The sequence below is a fragment of the Buteo buteo genome, chromosome 14 (genome assembly GCF_964188355.1).
Source record: "Buteo buteo chromosome 14, bButBut1.hap1.1, whole genome shotgun sequence".
NCBI lineage: Eukaryota > Metazoa > Chordata > Aves > Accipitriformes > Accipitridae > Buteo > Buteo buteo.
In genome coordinates, this window is record NC_134184.1 from 19,021,259 (window position 1) to 19,037,895 (window position 16,637).

At 36.2% G+C, this 16,637-nt stretch overlaps 1 protein-coding gene across 4 annotated transcripts in view; it reads left to right on the forward strand.

Moving 5' to 3' along the window:
* Positions 1 to 16,637, forward strand: part of DACH1 (dachshund family transcription factor 1) — a 366,682-nt gene that overhangs the window by 260,674 nt on the left and 89,371 nt on the right. For 2 of the 4 annotated variants that reach the window (XM_075046090.1, XM_075046091.1), the window contains one exon: positions 2,006 to 2,143. In XM_075046090.1, coding sequence (XP_074902191.1) covers positions 2,006 to 2,143 — 138 coding nt within the window. The remainder of the gene's footprint in view (positions 1 to 2,005; positions 2,144 to 16,637) is intronic. The other 2 variants (XM_075046093.1, XM_075046092.1) reach the window with 1 other exon arrangement.

Sequence of the window (16,637 nt, forward strand, 5' to 3'; positions counted from 1 at the left end):
GCCAGGAAGCAATTTGCTAGATTAGTTTTAGAACTGAACATATAGTGTAAACATTTTTTAAAGAAACTGAGTTTTATTTAATCTGGTTACTCTAGTTTGATTTCTAAATTGATTCTGACTTCGTAAGCAACATTTTACATGGGTAGAATTGCTTGATAAAGAGAAGAATTAGGTTAAATCAATTAAAAATGTGCATACTGTAAATTTTTTTAAATACAAAAATTCGTAATGGTGAGAAATATGTTACAGAGAGTATTATCACCTAATAGCTCACAAGGGGTGGAGCGAAATTAAACCATGGTGTTTCAGAGTGATACTGTTTTTATCAGGGCTCCATGTACAGAATGTAAATTACATGGGGAAGACCCTGAATTCTATGACATTCCAGTGCAACAGTCTGGAAATTAAGGTTTTAAACACATATTATGTTATGGGTATTTACTTAAATTCATATTACACTTGTCCATTCCTTTTATTATTTCTCTGTTGCAGGTTTTGTGCTTTTAAGGCATCTTCCCACAGTGGGGTTTGTCAGTAGGTGAAACTGGAGCATTTGGCAGGCAGATAGAAGGCCATGAAATAGTTATATGAAATACATAGTCGTGTTGATTAGATGCAGCACATGTCTCTTTTAGACAGCTTCTTTTCAGGCTCTCTGCAGACTCAGGAAGCTGACTCTTCATTGACATTCAGATGAAAGATCTTTCATTACTATGTGATGAAAAATGAAAGAAAAGAAATGAGGCCTGACCATGACAAGCTGAAAATTCTGTTTTCTTATCACTTGGAAGATTCAGAGTGCAGATTAAACTGGCATCCCATATACTGTGACGTATCTATTTCCCCAGGCTCAACCCACGAGCCTTTTGTTATATTTTCTCTCCCCTGTCCAGCTGAGGAGGGGAGTGATAGAGCAGCTTTGGTGGGCACCTGGCATCCAGCCAGGGTCAACCTGCCACAGAATTCATAAGTTCTAGAAAAAAACCTCACAACCCTGGATTTTTAGGGTTTTGATCCAATGGTATATTTTTTTACAAGTGGTGAAGACCTTTTCCATTGTTCTTTAAATAAAAAAAGTAAATTAAATTAAATTGAGAGATACTGGTTTTGATAAGGAATGACTTTTTTTTTAAGAAATTGTACTATTCAGCTTACTCTGCTTACTTACCAGCAGAGAGGAGTGGGACCTTTGCACATTGTTTCTTCCAATGTGAACATAAACAGCGTTCCTTGAATCCTGGATCACTTCTGTAACTTATTTATAAAATAACTCTTTTCTCTCCTATCTACTTTGTTAACATTACACCCGATTCTTAAGTACATCTGCTTTTGTGGTGCCAGCAAGAGTAAGGTGACTGGGATACATATGAAAAAATGCTATACTGAAAATGGCATAAGCCTCTTGCAAATACAGTTTTTCAGGATAAAAGCATAGGGATATAAACTACCTTATATGGGTTTCTGAGGTGTGTTTGAGACCAATGAAGGTCTGTTTGAGAACTGTTGGAAAGAGCTTTTCAAGCTATCTGATGAGCAAATAAGTAATTCTACTGTTGTACAGTGTGTTTTGAAAAAGTGTTCATCACCTGGAAGGCCACAATGCTTTATTTAAGGAAGTTAGGGACTGCATATTGGGAATGCTAATATACAAGAGGTTTTGTACATCTAACTAAAAAGAAAACATCCATAAGTATCTCACATGGAACCTTCTATGAATTTCTGGTTTGCTTCATTTTCATTTCAGTTCTTGTTAAATAAACAAGAAAATGTTTGCAAATATCCAACTTTGTCCAGAGATACCAAACTCTTCTTTGTAAAATGAATTGTTTTAAACCAGAAGTAACGGAAGAAACTCTCCCGCTGTGTGGATACTGATAGCACTAATTAAGTAACTTTGTGATTGTTAGAATTCTTGTATAATTAAGAGGAAGACTATATAAAATAAGTACAAAAGTGTATTGTTAACATGACAGCTGATTTTCTTTCTGCCTGTGCTTGTGTCTAGCAGCTGTCCATCAGAACGGGCTATCTATGAACCAAATGCTGATGGGTTTGTCACCTAATGTCCTGCCTGGACCTAAGGAGGGTGATCTGGCTGGTCATGATGTGGGACATGAGACAAAAAGAATACACATTGAGAAAGGTAATATGAATATTGTGATTCTACTGTTTCAGTGTAAAACAAGTGTTGTCTCAACAGCTAAATACTATTATAATTGTGATTTTTATTTTTTTAACTGGGATTTTTTTAATTTTATTTTTTTGTGGCACAAATTAAATTATAACAGGATGATAGCTTTCTTGATTCTTCTACTTTGTGGTCCTTGAGATTAATGAGCAATATTTATATGAGGGAGGAATTTCATAAATATTACAAAGAAGGATGAGTGAAAAACAGTTTTACATTACTATTGCGTCTCTGACCCCTCTACAACACTGTTTAGGTATTAAGTTTCTGTCTCCATCCAGTTGACTTTAATGACCTACTTCCCAAAGGGACTGAGCACCGTGAAAATTAGTCCATGTGTGCAAAAAAGAAAAAGGCTAATACCAAGCCATTAAATTAGGGAATTGCATAAAATGAGGCTGGTACACATTATATAATGGGATTTAAATTTAATTGAGTATATGACCAAAGTGTTTGATCTAGGTGAATAGTCCACATGCACTTATGCTGATTATGACACCATTTCATCTCTGTTGGTATTCAAAGTTAAGTTCCTGTTCAGGGTTGTTACAGGGGATTTTGGAGGAGTGGAGGTGGAATTTTAAAAGGTGCATTCCATGTTATATTTACTTAATATATGTGAATTTTAAGTATTATAGACTAGAAACATTTTGGTTAAAAAGAGGTTAAAAATATGACATATCCTTTGAAAACATATTCTTTGGGCTTATCAGAAAAATCAGTTCTTTGAGCACAGTAAGAGAAAAAGTAAAAGTTATAATAGCCAGACATTGAAACAGAGCTGGAGAAACTGCTGCAGTAATAAAGATTTCAGAGTAAGACATTTTGTGCCATATTTTAATAGCTGTAAGATGATACCTTCTCTGTCTTGTGTTTGAACACTGAGATATGAAAAAGAATTAAAATCTGGACAGTTCTATTCTGGACAGGTGGTATTTTTAATAGGATTACCAGAAAAATTAATGGAAACAACATTTCTTTTATATAAACCATTTAGTTTGGTTCATTGCACACACAACCTGTTTTAGCTTATACTATGCCCTCACTCAGCCTCTGCAAATTGTATCCCTGCTGTGAAGTATGATGTGATCAAATAGGTTTGTTTTGAATTTCCATAAATGATTTTATTTCAGCCTTTGAAGTAACTCATTTAAGTGTAATCAGACTGGTAAATCCTGCAAAGAGAAGTACATATTAAGAATTGCTACTACTTTTGCATGTCATTCAGGTTTTTTGAAGGCTTTGTTTATAATCGTACATTTTGGTACCCCAAATGTATTTTCCAGTCTGTTGCTGATTCACTTTTTTGCAAGATCTGTTCTCAGTAAAACTGCTGAGAATTCTCTTTTTCTCTCAGTCCTTGTTTAGGTCAAACCTTCTATTTTTTGTTCTTTTCCCCCCCTCTTTTCCAGCCTACTGAATTAATGGTAAATATTCATGGGCTATCTAGATTGATAGGGTATACTAAATTAAAAATTGTTTTCTGTCATGACTACATTTATCATGTCTCTCATACCAGTCTTGTAACTTTAATCTAATCTGTATTAAAACAAGTGATTTAACTTATAGATGTTTGTGGAGATAGTAATTGTCTACTTTTGTCACTGTGAGCTTGCAATCAGATTTCTAAGCTGTTGCTTACCACTGCAAATTAGTCAGAATGCAGCCATATTTAAAAATGCAAATAAACATATATAGGTGGTGGTACTCCTATTGTTGAAACCCCATCACCTTCATCATCTGATTCAAAAGAAGAAGAGAGGAAAACAGAAGTTCTGAATAAGTATCATGAAGCATTTAAACATTATTATCTGAGACAGGGCAAAATTTATTTACAGTCAACGGAGAATTTTAAGGGGGAACAAAGTTATAACAGAGGCAACTCATCAACATACCAGATTTTGAAAAGACTTAGCATATGTCAGAGGGGTAAATCATTTGTCTGACCTGATCTATGAGTTGGATACTGGAGATAAAATAACATTTATCTGGTATAAACATAAAACAAAGGAGCTAATTTAGCCAGTCCACACAACATAGTGTAATATATTTAGAAACAGTTCATTGGCACTTGCAAACTCAATAACAGCTTGAGGGTATTCAGACTTTTGGAGATCATATGCATTTCTATTCAAAATTCAGCTAGAATTACTATTAGTGGCAAAAATTATTTTATTTTACTGGGGTGGTTTAAGCTACCAGTAAATCTCTTGTGCAGTTTTGTTTGGGTTTTTTTATGTTTGCCTTTAGACTGTCTTCAAAATCTGTTCTCAGGTTCTGGTGTGGGCAGCCTTGAATGACCTCACCTTCCATTCGAGTCAGGTTGTCATTATCCCACCAAGAATCAAATTAGGTTCTGTGGATCTCATTCACTGCCTATTAAACCTGGAAAGTTTGCATCAGGCTCTGGGTCAATATTTGTTGCAGGAAGAGTTTCTGTTCCCTAAGACCATGTGTACACCATAGGTGTTGGGAACATCTTCCAGCTGCTGATTCCAGATGTGCAACTTGGCCACATCCTAGCTACATGTTGAGGCAAGACCCGATGTACGCATCTGAAGTTCCACCCACTCCCTGGGTTCCATGAGAAGAAAACTTAGATTTGCTAGGGGTTATGTTGTGGTCCAACCAGGTTCCTAGTCTGGACGGGGGAGGACTGCAGGAGACACTGCAGAGCATTTCTGCCCCACAGTTCATACATAACTTAAGATGTCGTTATCTGTATGACCAGAGAAGCCAATTACCCTAGATTTTCAGGATTTTTTTTCCTTTTTAGAGGATAGCAGGTTTTTCAATTTTACTGAAAGCAGGCTGTAGAACTGCAAATGATCCTGGGAAGAATGAGGTAAATTGAAGTACACGGTGTTAGTTCAAGTGCTTGACAGCCATCAAGCTGTCTAACCAAGTATCTAATTTTGTAACCTGTAATTATGGACTCTTTGATGATGCACATTTGGTTTTATTAGGCCAGATTTCACAAGAAGGACTTACATGAAGTATAGGAGTCATATTAGAAAAGATCCATTCAGTTTTTTATGTTAAAATTAAGGCTCTGAGTCTTTTCAGGTAAAGTAAAGTTTCTATGACTCAAAGAATTTGCTCCTGATAGTCCTTCAGTTTTGGTGAGGTTTATTTTATCACTTGTCCTGCTCAGCTGTTGTCTGAGCTCCTGCAGATGTCCCAGTCTGGAAATAGCATAGGAAGGATGAACTAGTGGAGAACCTAAGGACTAGTCTGCTGAATCCTGATCCTCTTCTTGCTCATTGATCTGAAGTGTTTAAAAAAATATGTTCAAAATAATCAATGGCTCGAAAGTTAACACACACCCCTTGGATATGTGGATCCTAATTCCTTCTAGGGAGAAGAGAGAACTGAACTTGTGACACATTTCCTGGGAGGTATCCTTAATCACTGTGCTTTGTGTAAAAGAGGGAAGTATAGTTTACCATCGTCTCTTTGCTCTTATGACCCAGACTCTGGTCATGTGGGGTCTGCAAGGTGGAATTCATAGCTCAGTCCTGTTGCCAGAGTTTCTCTATTTACTAGCTCCAGATAGCTGCGTATGATTTTCTGTTGACTTTAGACGGACTATACTTCTACTTGTTAACTTCATTAGATCCCAATTTGCAGTACCTGGTTTGGGTAATGTTAAGGGATATTGGAGACAGTGGCTGCTCATAACACCCCCTAACTGGTACCTGCCTAGCAATACCTACCCTATACACTATACGGGAATGTAAGACCCAAATCACTTCAGCCCAAGATTCTGTTCTGGGGGACAAACACCTAAAAGTTTGTTGCTTTAACACCAAATTTAGATGCTTTAATGTTTTATTGGATCTGGCCCTAGGGCATCAGATTAGAATTTTCTGTCTGCATCAATTTATATTTTTTTAGATTGACACCAACAGCAAATGAAGCCTGAATGTCATGCTTACATTTTAAATTGAATGTTATTTGAGGTGCTACGGGAAGGACGCTCTCTTGTTGAAAATATGCATGCTGTTTTCTATAACAAAATATAAAATATTCACCATGTTCACAAAAGAAGCGAAACTATTTCTTTCAGAAAAGCTTTTAAACTATGATATTAATAGAAATTTCTTAAGTAATTTTCAGATAATCAACAATAACTGCTTCTTGACTACTATGATAGCAGCAATTAAGGTATAACTTTATCAAACCCACATATTAAAAAGTCCCAGTCTTTCTCTCTGTTTTTATTTTATGTCCCCCTGTAGAGATGTGAGCAATCTTAGACCTCTGGCTAATATCTTATAAAATAGAATATTAAAGTTCCAAAATATCCTTAGTGCAAAATGGAAAATAATTTAAATATTCCAAAGTTATAATTAGAATTGTATTTTCCTGTAAGCAGTCATGCATCAAAAAGGGAACTAATGATAAATATATCATCCTATATAGTTAGATATTAATTCTTCATTATCAACAGTAAATTCTTTTCTAATATATACATAGTGTAGACATATATCAAACATGCTTATTTACCTTAATAAATATAGAAACACATATGAGTATGTTTTTATAAATATGAAAGGGTCAAAGGAAGTTTTAGCATCAGCAAAGATTCTCTTCTACCTGAGCTGTCCTCTAGCAAAGTCAGCAAACAAATGATCTGGAACTTTGCTTAAATTCTGTTTCTGGTCTGTGTTACAATTTTAGTTAGTTCTCCAAGAAAGCCCTTTTTTAATGAGAGTTGTTACCAGTTAACGTACAGAGGAATATTCATTCACAGTTCTGCTGTCCAACTGCTTGTGTAAACATACTTTATCTGTTCATTTTCATTTTTATATACATACATACACAAAGAGATACTTATACAATTTGTTTATTTTGCTGAATATTGCATTTTCATGTAACAAGAAGAATGTAAACAGACCTTGATGGGTATCTATATGCAAATATATGTACAGTTAACACATTTCAAGCCTACATTCTCACTTCTTAAATATTACATATTAAATCTTAATATATTAGTTTGTAATTCCTTAAGATACTGAGTTCAGGCTATGTATTAATACATCATCTAGCACATTGTGAAAGTGATCTTGATTTAGGCTTTAAATAATTCTCAAACCCTAAACAGACAGTAGTCAAAATTGTAACCTATGAGATATAATATAAAGATCCACTAAACAAAAGGTTCCAAAAAGTCAGTATCACCAGAATAACCTTTCGACACTCTGGTTGTTGGTGTGTCTTTTCACTCAGCCCAAGAGGCTCAAGAATGCTTGAAGTACATTAAAAGCTATTACAGTTAACGGACTGCAAAGGTGAAAAATGAAATTGCAAGTTTTTTCTTAATGGGTTGTTATTTATTAAGAAGCCAGAAAACAACTATTTTTGTTGCATAGAAAGCACGGAAGCCTTTCATATTATTGAACAGGATATGAATAGTATGTGTATGCAGAAAGAAGTGCAAAGGTAGTACAAACTTCTGAAAGGTTTTTTTTTTTTTCAGCAAAATATTGGATAAGAGTATTTCTAGAGACTCTCACTAAGCCATCCTCCAACAAGGCACTTCTGCAGATTTGTTTGCTACTAGGGACCTTTATTCTGCTAGGGTAGTAGTCAATTTGACACAGTTTATGAGAAGTTTGCTGTACAGTTTTCACTTGATGGATCTGTGCGCATCAGTTCCAAAACATCCCAGGCAATCTGGACTCATTGCAGCCCAACTGGGCATATGTGTACTGGCTAGAGTATATTTACAGTGACTCAAAGCCATCTTGGATGTAACTGACTTTCTGAATAGGCTTAAATGAGTTACATGTGCACAAAAAATCTGATGTATTCTCAATCTATTGAAACAACTCTGCATGTACAATATCTCTGTGCCTTGTGCCCCAAACAGTTCCTAAAAGGTGCTTTTTTTCTTTTCTTTCTTTTTTACATCTTTCTTTTCAATGGTCATTATGTGTCCTTCATGTAATAGACCTTAGAATGGTCTTTTTAGTCTTTGATGGTCTTCATTACATATAGAGGGGAGGGGAGCTAAAAACCCCTTTGAAATCGTTTGTGTGCTCATTTTCATTTTTTTAATGAATTGTTAAACAGAAGATGTAATGGTAATTGATAAGATGTTAGAAAGGACTTTTTTTATCATGCTACCACATTGCAGTTTTTAAATCATTAGTTCCCTTTGTGTTTGCTGCTAGGAAAGATATGTTATAGGGAATGAAGTTAATGAAGTTATGGCTGTTCCCACTAAGAAGGGATATGTCCCGTAGCACCGTGAGGATGACCAGACAAATAAGGTTCCGTTTCTCTAAAGTAGTTATTTTTAGTTTTCCATTTTGCTAGTTAAAAAAATGCATTTACAGGAGAAGAAAAAAATACATGATGTGTCTAGCTGCTCTAGAATTGAATTCTGAAAGCATTAAGAAGCACAAAATTGTTCTGTAAATTTAAAGGGAATATAAAGTCATACATATTCTTCCTGAAAACACACATAAGTGAATGCCCTGGCTTTAATGGAGGAAAACATTTATATCCTAGGCTTTATTTGTACCAGTTTATTCTTATGGTTACTGTTACAGAAAAGAAAGCTTACAGCAAAATTTTAAGAATGTCTTCCACTTGAGACTACTTGAAGGAACTATTTCAAAAGTGCTAATAACCTGCTGTGCAATTAGTTTTAAGTTGTTCAAATGCAAAATACCAAAAGAATCAGTTTTGAAAAGCCTTAACTGAGAATTGCAATCTAGACATAGATGGTATTTCCTTGCAAATAGTATGGGTAATTTGTATATAATTATTAACATTTTTTTTTCTCTTTAAAAAACAACTTTGTGCAACTTCCTTTTTTGTTACACTATCTCCACATAATCTTTTTCAGATTTTTGTTCTGAGAAATAATATGGTTATTACAGATTCTGTTATCATTGTATGTAATGTATGGTCACAATGAATTCTCAGAGATACCTCTTTCCCTCAGTGCAGAGGGTTTGGGTTTTTCCTCTGAGATGGACCAGTACTGTCATATTTCAACCAGAAGCAGTTTTGATTTGTTCCTACCTTTCAACTTTCTTTTGTTGAAAAAGCTTCTCTGCTTTGATGATGCATCTAATATCTGGGTGCTTTGCATCAATTTTTTCTGTGTGGTATTTAGGAAGTTACTTTGAAAAAAAAAAAAAGTCACAGATTTTATGCCTCTGAACAGGTCTGTCTTTGGGTTTGAAAAGGTTGGTTAGGATCCCAGTGGACTGAGTCAGGAAAAAGTCTGCCTTAATGCCTGCTTCTCCTTCACCCAGTTCTGGTATAAACTACTTCAGTTTTGGTTTTAGAGATCAGTCATATCTCTAATGTTTCTTGTGAACTAACAGTATACATTAGACTGATTCACAGTGATTCTTTAGAATTTTGGAGGAGATGGTAGTGTGTTCTTGGTCGCAAAACTCCCAAGAAGACTAGGTATAAGTAAAAGCTGAACTTGAGCTTCTCCAAGCTATATTTTTAAGAAGTCTTTTAAAAGAAGTGAACAGTACAACCAGCATAATATATAGCTGAAGGCAGCACCATAATGGAGAAGAGGATTTCTTGGGTTAAAGTTGGTTGGTGCAGAGAAAGAGAAAACTATGTCTAGCTGAGAGGCCTTAAAACTTCCCAATTAATCACTGACAGGCAGCTGAGCTTTCATTTTGCAATCAAAGTCCTGCAGTCTTAAGTCATTACCTACTACAGGGTTATAAAATATTTTTCATCTTTTCCCATGTCTTGCATATAGTAATGATGAAGACATAAGAACCCCAAATACAGATATTTAATATACTAATTAAACGTTAGTATTTTGAATATTTGCTGATTTTTAATGCAACACGAAACACTAGAAAAATAATGCATAGCTACATGTGAATTTCGGTGTGTACTTTTTCCATCCAGGAGGAAGTAGCACAAGTGGCAAAGTACAACAAGGAATCCACAACTAATTATGTGATTTATTGTCTTAATTCACCATCCCCATCTACCTTCCCACTTTAGCCTCTGATGCGCATCCAAACTTAGAGGAAGACTGAAGGCTTTATATGACTTCTTAGTTTCTTTCACTGATTTACTGTCTAGACATGGAAATATAAATGGATCATGACTGTCTTTGCTTAAAAGAGTAAAAATAATGAAAATGTTAATAGCTGCAAGCTGGAAGTAGATCCTGATGTTTACACAAAGGCATATTTATGCAGGTAAAATGACTGTGCTGTCTTCCATGAGGAACTTTTGTCTCTTTAAAGGATGTAGGGCTGCACATACTCTCCTGCCCAACTCTCCTTTGCTCCTCACCGTGAACATACAGGCGCAAACAAACCTTCACTTGGTTAAATGATGCGGTGATCTCATTCTGAATGTTATGTTCTGGGTTAAGAAGCACAGTAATAGCTCCCCTGTCTCCCGCGCTTCAAGCAGTTTGAATTCCTCCATCAACTTGATGGGATGATTTACTGCAGTATTTCAGGCCTTGCTCTTCCTTCAACGCTAACAGAGGTAACTTAGACACAAGTGGTGCAGCTTTTGTGAAGTGAGTTAGAGGAGCTTGATGAGTTAGATGCAGCCTGCTGCAGTGTGGCCATATTTATTGTCTCATAACTACACAGAACTGGGGTTGGAATTTTTTAAATGTAATTTGTTGATATTTCCCAACTTCTGTATTAATAGAAAACCTCTTTTTTTAATCTGAAAATCGTTTCTGCTTATATATACTTAATACTTTTAAGTTGCTATGAGCACTTTGGGGGTACTGCTTAGGTTGTTACTTTTTTTTAATTTTTATGATGCCATTGTTACTACTGTCTTATACTACAGATTCAGAATATTAAACAAGTACAATTGTTTTAACTACTGTGAAATTGACAGATGAAACTGAAAACCAAAAGCACCTTTCATGGGATTTTAAACACTATTTTCCTCCATATGCCATCCCAATTATTATTTAGATATTACATTCCTAATTTACTGTTAAGGTTGATTAGAATTCAAGCCTCTCAAAAGCATGCACCAAAGGTCTTGGGCTGTGGAAAACATTTTTATAAAATAATCCATTAATGCAGAGGAGTGCAACTAAATTAGTTAGCAATTTGCTGAGCATGAATTAATGAACAGAGCTTCTCCCAGCTCCCAGAGTTGTAATTTTCATAATAACCTCAGACCTTTATTTGGCAGGTTGTTTAGTTTTTTCGTTTGAAGGTTTTCATTAGTCTAATGAGGACTGTGCAAGGGCGAGCAGTCAGCACAATTTACATGGGGAAGCTATCATAATAAATGAAGCAATTTGAATAACACGCAAGGGTTTATGCAACAAGATAAGAAGAGATTGTAGAGTGAGATTTAGAGGTAACCAATACATTAGACCAACTAATAACTGAAGTAATCCCAATAAAAGGCTTAAGTGAAAGGAATGAAATTAATGATATATACAAAACTGTAATGATATGATACATGATTCATTAGATTAATAAAATAAGTGTTCAATTGTTTTTAGTGCTTTTAGTCCAAGCTTTGTTTGTATCAGGCACTTTAATTAGGATTGTTCACTGGATCACTTTGCTTAGTTAAGTTTTAGACCATGGCTGCGTTTTTTAATGATATTTTCCTTTTCTTATTTAATCTTTATAGCCTTGATAGTTCATTGAATTAATTATATGCAATATATTCTGTATGGAGATGCTTTTTTAAAGTAATTGCTTACAGCTCTACCTAAGTGGTGATTAAACTTTAGGGATGAATGCAAAGTATCTGTTTGCTAACTCTTTAAAAAAACACCCTAAACCACTTGCCATTCTTTAAAATTAACAAAATATTAAACACAGAAAAAGCAGGTTTAAGTGTCATAAGCTTGTCCTGTTTTAATGAGTATTTTACTTTGTGGCCAAAACAAGTGTGCTGTCGGCATTGTCCAAAGTAAGAAAAATAAAAAGTTTTTTTCTGGTTCTCAGAAATACATTGAAACTATTCTTTAAATGTGGCCTGTTTAATACATATGTACAAGAACTGTGTGTGTGTTCTGTCATGTACACAGACATAACAGACATGCATACTCTGATTCTGAGATGTTTGGTATTATACCCCGCCTGATAAGTTTCAAAAATCTAAATGCATGTAAATCATATTCCTAGTCAAACTTTTTTGAAATAAATGATGAATGCTATTTATCATAGTTTTTCACAATAGCTGTAAAGCTTGTATTGTTGCAACCGTAGCATCTACTGATACATAGATCTTTTTGTGAGGGCAAGTAAGCAATCCAAGAGTAACTGCAGAAGCCAGCTCCGATCTTTGTTTTCCAGTGTATCTTTCATTACAGACTGATGAATGTTGCAAAGAAGATGGAGTACACAAGCTCAGTACTCTGTTGTATGAGCTCAGTTTCTTTTCTGGCCAGCTATAAGATCACTTCCTTTTCTGTGAAACAGTTTTTGAGAAAATGTGCCAAGTTAAGCTCACTAAAGGTAATGCAAGAAGCATTAATATTGTCATTTTATAGAAGGTTTGTAAAAAGTATTTTGCAATATTTGCTAATTTGCATGTATTGAGTAAACCAGTTGGATATTGTTGAATCAGAGCTTGAAAAACTCTGTAAGATAGATACAACATACACGCATTCATTTTTGTAAAGAATTTGTTCTACAATTTTTACATTCTTAAATTCTCAGTACCTGAATTTCTAGAGAGAGGTAAAATGTACATACAGTAACTTACGGCTTAATCAGGAGGCAGTTTTCTAGAACAGGGATTCAGTCTTCCCCTAGAATCAAGGTGTCCCACTTACTGAGCCAGTATTCTAGCTACTGGACTCTTGTGGAAGAGGGGAACCTGAGCATCACAGTAATTTCTGCTGGTCATCCACTATCAGAAGGGAAGGCAGGTGAATAAAGGTGCCCAATGTTTGTGACTGATTCCCCATACATGGAAAGCAAATGAGAGACAAGCTCCTCACTTAAGCAGATGGTTTTGTCCTTTGAGAGCACTTGGGAGCCTGTACCAGCAACTGAGAAAGGAATGTGCCTAAATGAGGCAAACTGGCTCTCCCTGAGCAGGTTTTTCAGAGGTGCTTACCTCTCTACTTTGATTGTCCAGGAATTTCAATAGTTGAGCAAGGTAGTGGGGACTACTTCTTTAAAGCAAGAAGAGACTACAATTTGATGTGACAGCACCTATCTTAGAAAATATATTCCATCTATGATCAATATAATTCAAAACCAGATAATAAAGTTAATATAATTAGATCTGGGACATGGTCAAATGATCACCTGCAATTAAGTTAGCCCTGTTTAATAAGTTGCTACCCCTCTTTCCTTTCGGTTGTCTCGGCTACTGCTCTCCCTTTTTAAGGCATATTTGCTGACCACTACTTGCTGGTTATCTCTTGCAAATCAAAGTATAGTAATTTCAAGAAAGTGTGAAAGGTTTGCAGATCTTAGTGCTCTGGAAAATCTTCTTTTACTACTAGGAATTTTCGTTTGAGGAGTTCTACAGGCATTTGTGATGAAAAAAATTAATGGGTCACTAGTTATATAGGTAAAATGATCTATAAAAGGACTTAGGAATCCTTCCTTAGGGGTCTATACTTTTTAGAAATTAGATGTGCTAGGACATAGTACTAGCATTCCTGATGTTCTTCCAAGAGCTGTAAGGATAACAACTCCTTAAACTAGATTTGCCATCAAAAAATCAAACTGTTATGACACTTTTACCAGTATAGAAGGATAAGTAGATAAAATCTGAGATTATCTAGATGTTGTTGGGGGTGCTGGACATCCTAAACAGCGGATGAATGCTAGAGTCCCTGTTACAATTTCCTTCTGATTTTGGAAGGATTTCGAAGTTTGGGGGGGGGGGGGGGAACACAAGAAAAAAGTGAAAGCTGGATATTACTTTGCTGCTTTCCAAAAAAAAAATGCATAGTAACTGGAATTAGTATTTGAATTCAGAACTCTGACAATGATATTTATGCATCCAGACATAAACCTAGTATCTTTTAGAATGCTAACTATGTAAAGCAAAGACTAGAGTTATAATTTAAATGCAATGCTACTATTTTTTTGCTCAAATTTATTTGTATTTGGGGAGGGGATGTAATTTTCATATTTAAAATCATTAGGTTGTGCTAGTGCAAATTTTACATGCCCTAAATATTAGAGGTGGCTCTGAATGCCATGCTATTCATTACAGATTAGCTGACTGAATAATAACAGTCTCCCAGTTATGTAAAGTGGTTCCAGTTTATGTGGCAAAATCTGGTTTTCACTGGATCCCATAGAAGAAATACTGTGGGTATCCTGCCAGACAGAAGATGACAGAAACTGTGCTCCTCCCAAGATCCAAGTGGTATGGACATACTTATATCTGCATTACTTTAGGCAAACACTTGAGCACGTCTGTCTTGGAATCCAAAATAAAGGCAGAGACTGAATCTAAGAAGCGAGTAGTGTGGACAACCTTAATCCCTGACCCTGAGTGCGGCTGCAAGTGTAACTTGGTGGTTAGGACATTCTTTTGGAAGAAAAGGGCCAAAGTCCAGTCCCAGGTGTACTGAATATTTTTAAGTAGATAGGTAACTGGAGCAGTGGTTTGAACTTAGGACTCCACATGCTTTGGAGAGTGCCCAGGTAAGCAAGCAATAAGAGTCATGTTCATTCTTACACTGCTTTGCCCTTGGCAGAGGAACTAATCGGGGGAACAGGTTTAACAGAAGGTTAAATCCAGGTTTAACCTGGATTTTCTTCACAGATAGAAGGGCAAATGACTAAAATACATCCCCGAATTAGCTAGTTGTGGCTGGATTTGCTCAGACAACAAAGGGAAAAGAAACTTCTCCTACATCTCAAGGTAGTTTTGTAGATAACTGCAGAATTTCATCACCGTCACCACTGTCCAACTGTGACAAAAACAGAAGCGTGACCAGCAGATTAAGGGCAGCGATTCTCCTCCTCTACTCCGCTCTCATGGGACCCCGCCTGGAGTACTGCATCCAGCTCTAGGGTCCCCCAGCACGGGAGAGACATGGACAGGACAACCTCTTAGAGTGGGTCCAGAGGCGAGCCACAAAAATGATCAGAGGCATGGAACACCTCTCCTATGAAGAAAGGCTGAGAGAGTTGGTATTGTTCAGCCTGGAGAAGAGAAGGCTCTGGGGAGACCTTGTTGTGGCCTTTCAAGACTTTAAAGGGGCTTACAAGAAAGGTGGAGAGAGACTTTTTACCAAGGGCTGTAGTGACAGGACAAGCAGCAATGGTTTTAAACTGAAAGAGGTTTAGATTGGACATAAGGAAGAAATTCTTTACGATGAGGGTGGTGAGACATTGGAACAGGTTGCCCAAAGAAGTTGTGGATGCCTCATCATTGAAAGTGCTCAAGGTCAGGTTGGATGGGGCTTTAAGCAACCTGATCTAGTGAAAGCTGCCCCTGCCCTTGGCAGGAGGGTTGAGCTAGATGATCTTTAAAGGACCCTTCCAACCCAAACTATTCTATGATTCTATGACGTTGTGATTAATCATTTAAAACAAGATCATAAGTATCTCTCTGCTGGAGAGTGATCAGAACTCCCAGAAGTATTTATTCAATGTCCAGGAAAACTTCAGTTGTCTTCCTGTCCAAAGTGTGGCACTGCTGTTTTGAGAAAGGGTGGATTTAAGCTACAAACTTTGCATGCCATTTTAGATCTCTTCTCAATTTACAGAGTTTTCAATCTAGGCACCTAAAATAAATGTTATAGACAGACTACCTAACACAAGGTGGTAATTCCATAGAATCATAGAATCGTTTAGGTTGGAAAAGACCTTTAAGATCATCAAGTCCAACCGTGAACCCAACACCATCATGCCCACTAAGCCATGTCCTGAAGTGCCATGTCCTGAAGTACCATGTCTATGTGTTTTTTGAACACCTCCAGGGATGGTGACTCCACCACTTCCATGGGCAGCCTGTTCCAATGCCTGACAACCCTTTCAGTAAAGAAATTTTTTCTAGTATCCACTTAGGTGGAAGATGACTATGTTAAGTTTCATGTGAGTTTTGAGTACAGTGTCATTGTAATACCTAAGTTCCTTTTGAGGACTTAAGCTTTATTTTTTGTAGCCAAATATGTAATGAAAAGCCATAAACAGATCCCAGAATCCAAGCCTGTCTTTCAATGAGTCTACATACTTACCACTTTAGAGCTAAGATGTTTCTAATAAAACTACCTGAATTGAAGGGCTTACAGGAGAAAAAATATGTCTTATAATTGCTAAACTAGTTACCTACACAAAGCTAATTAAAACTCTTTAACAGATCTTAATTGGGACCTAAATTGCACTTCACCGGGACTTAAGTGGTATACAACATTGGTTCAAGACCTCTACCTGAAAGTGAATGTCATCATATGGAGCAGATTCTTATCATGCTTGCAGCATGATAAAACTCCTTGGAAACCAAAAAGAATCAGGTTCCGTTGTAT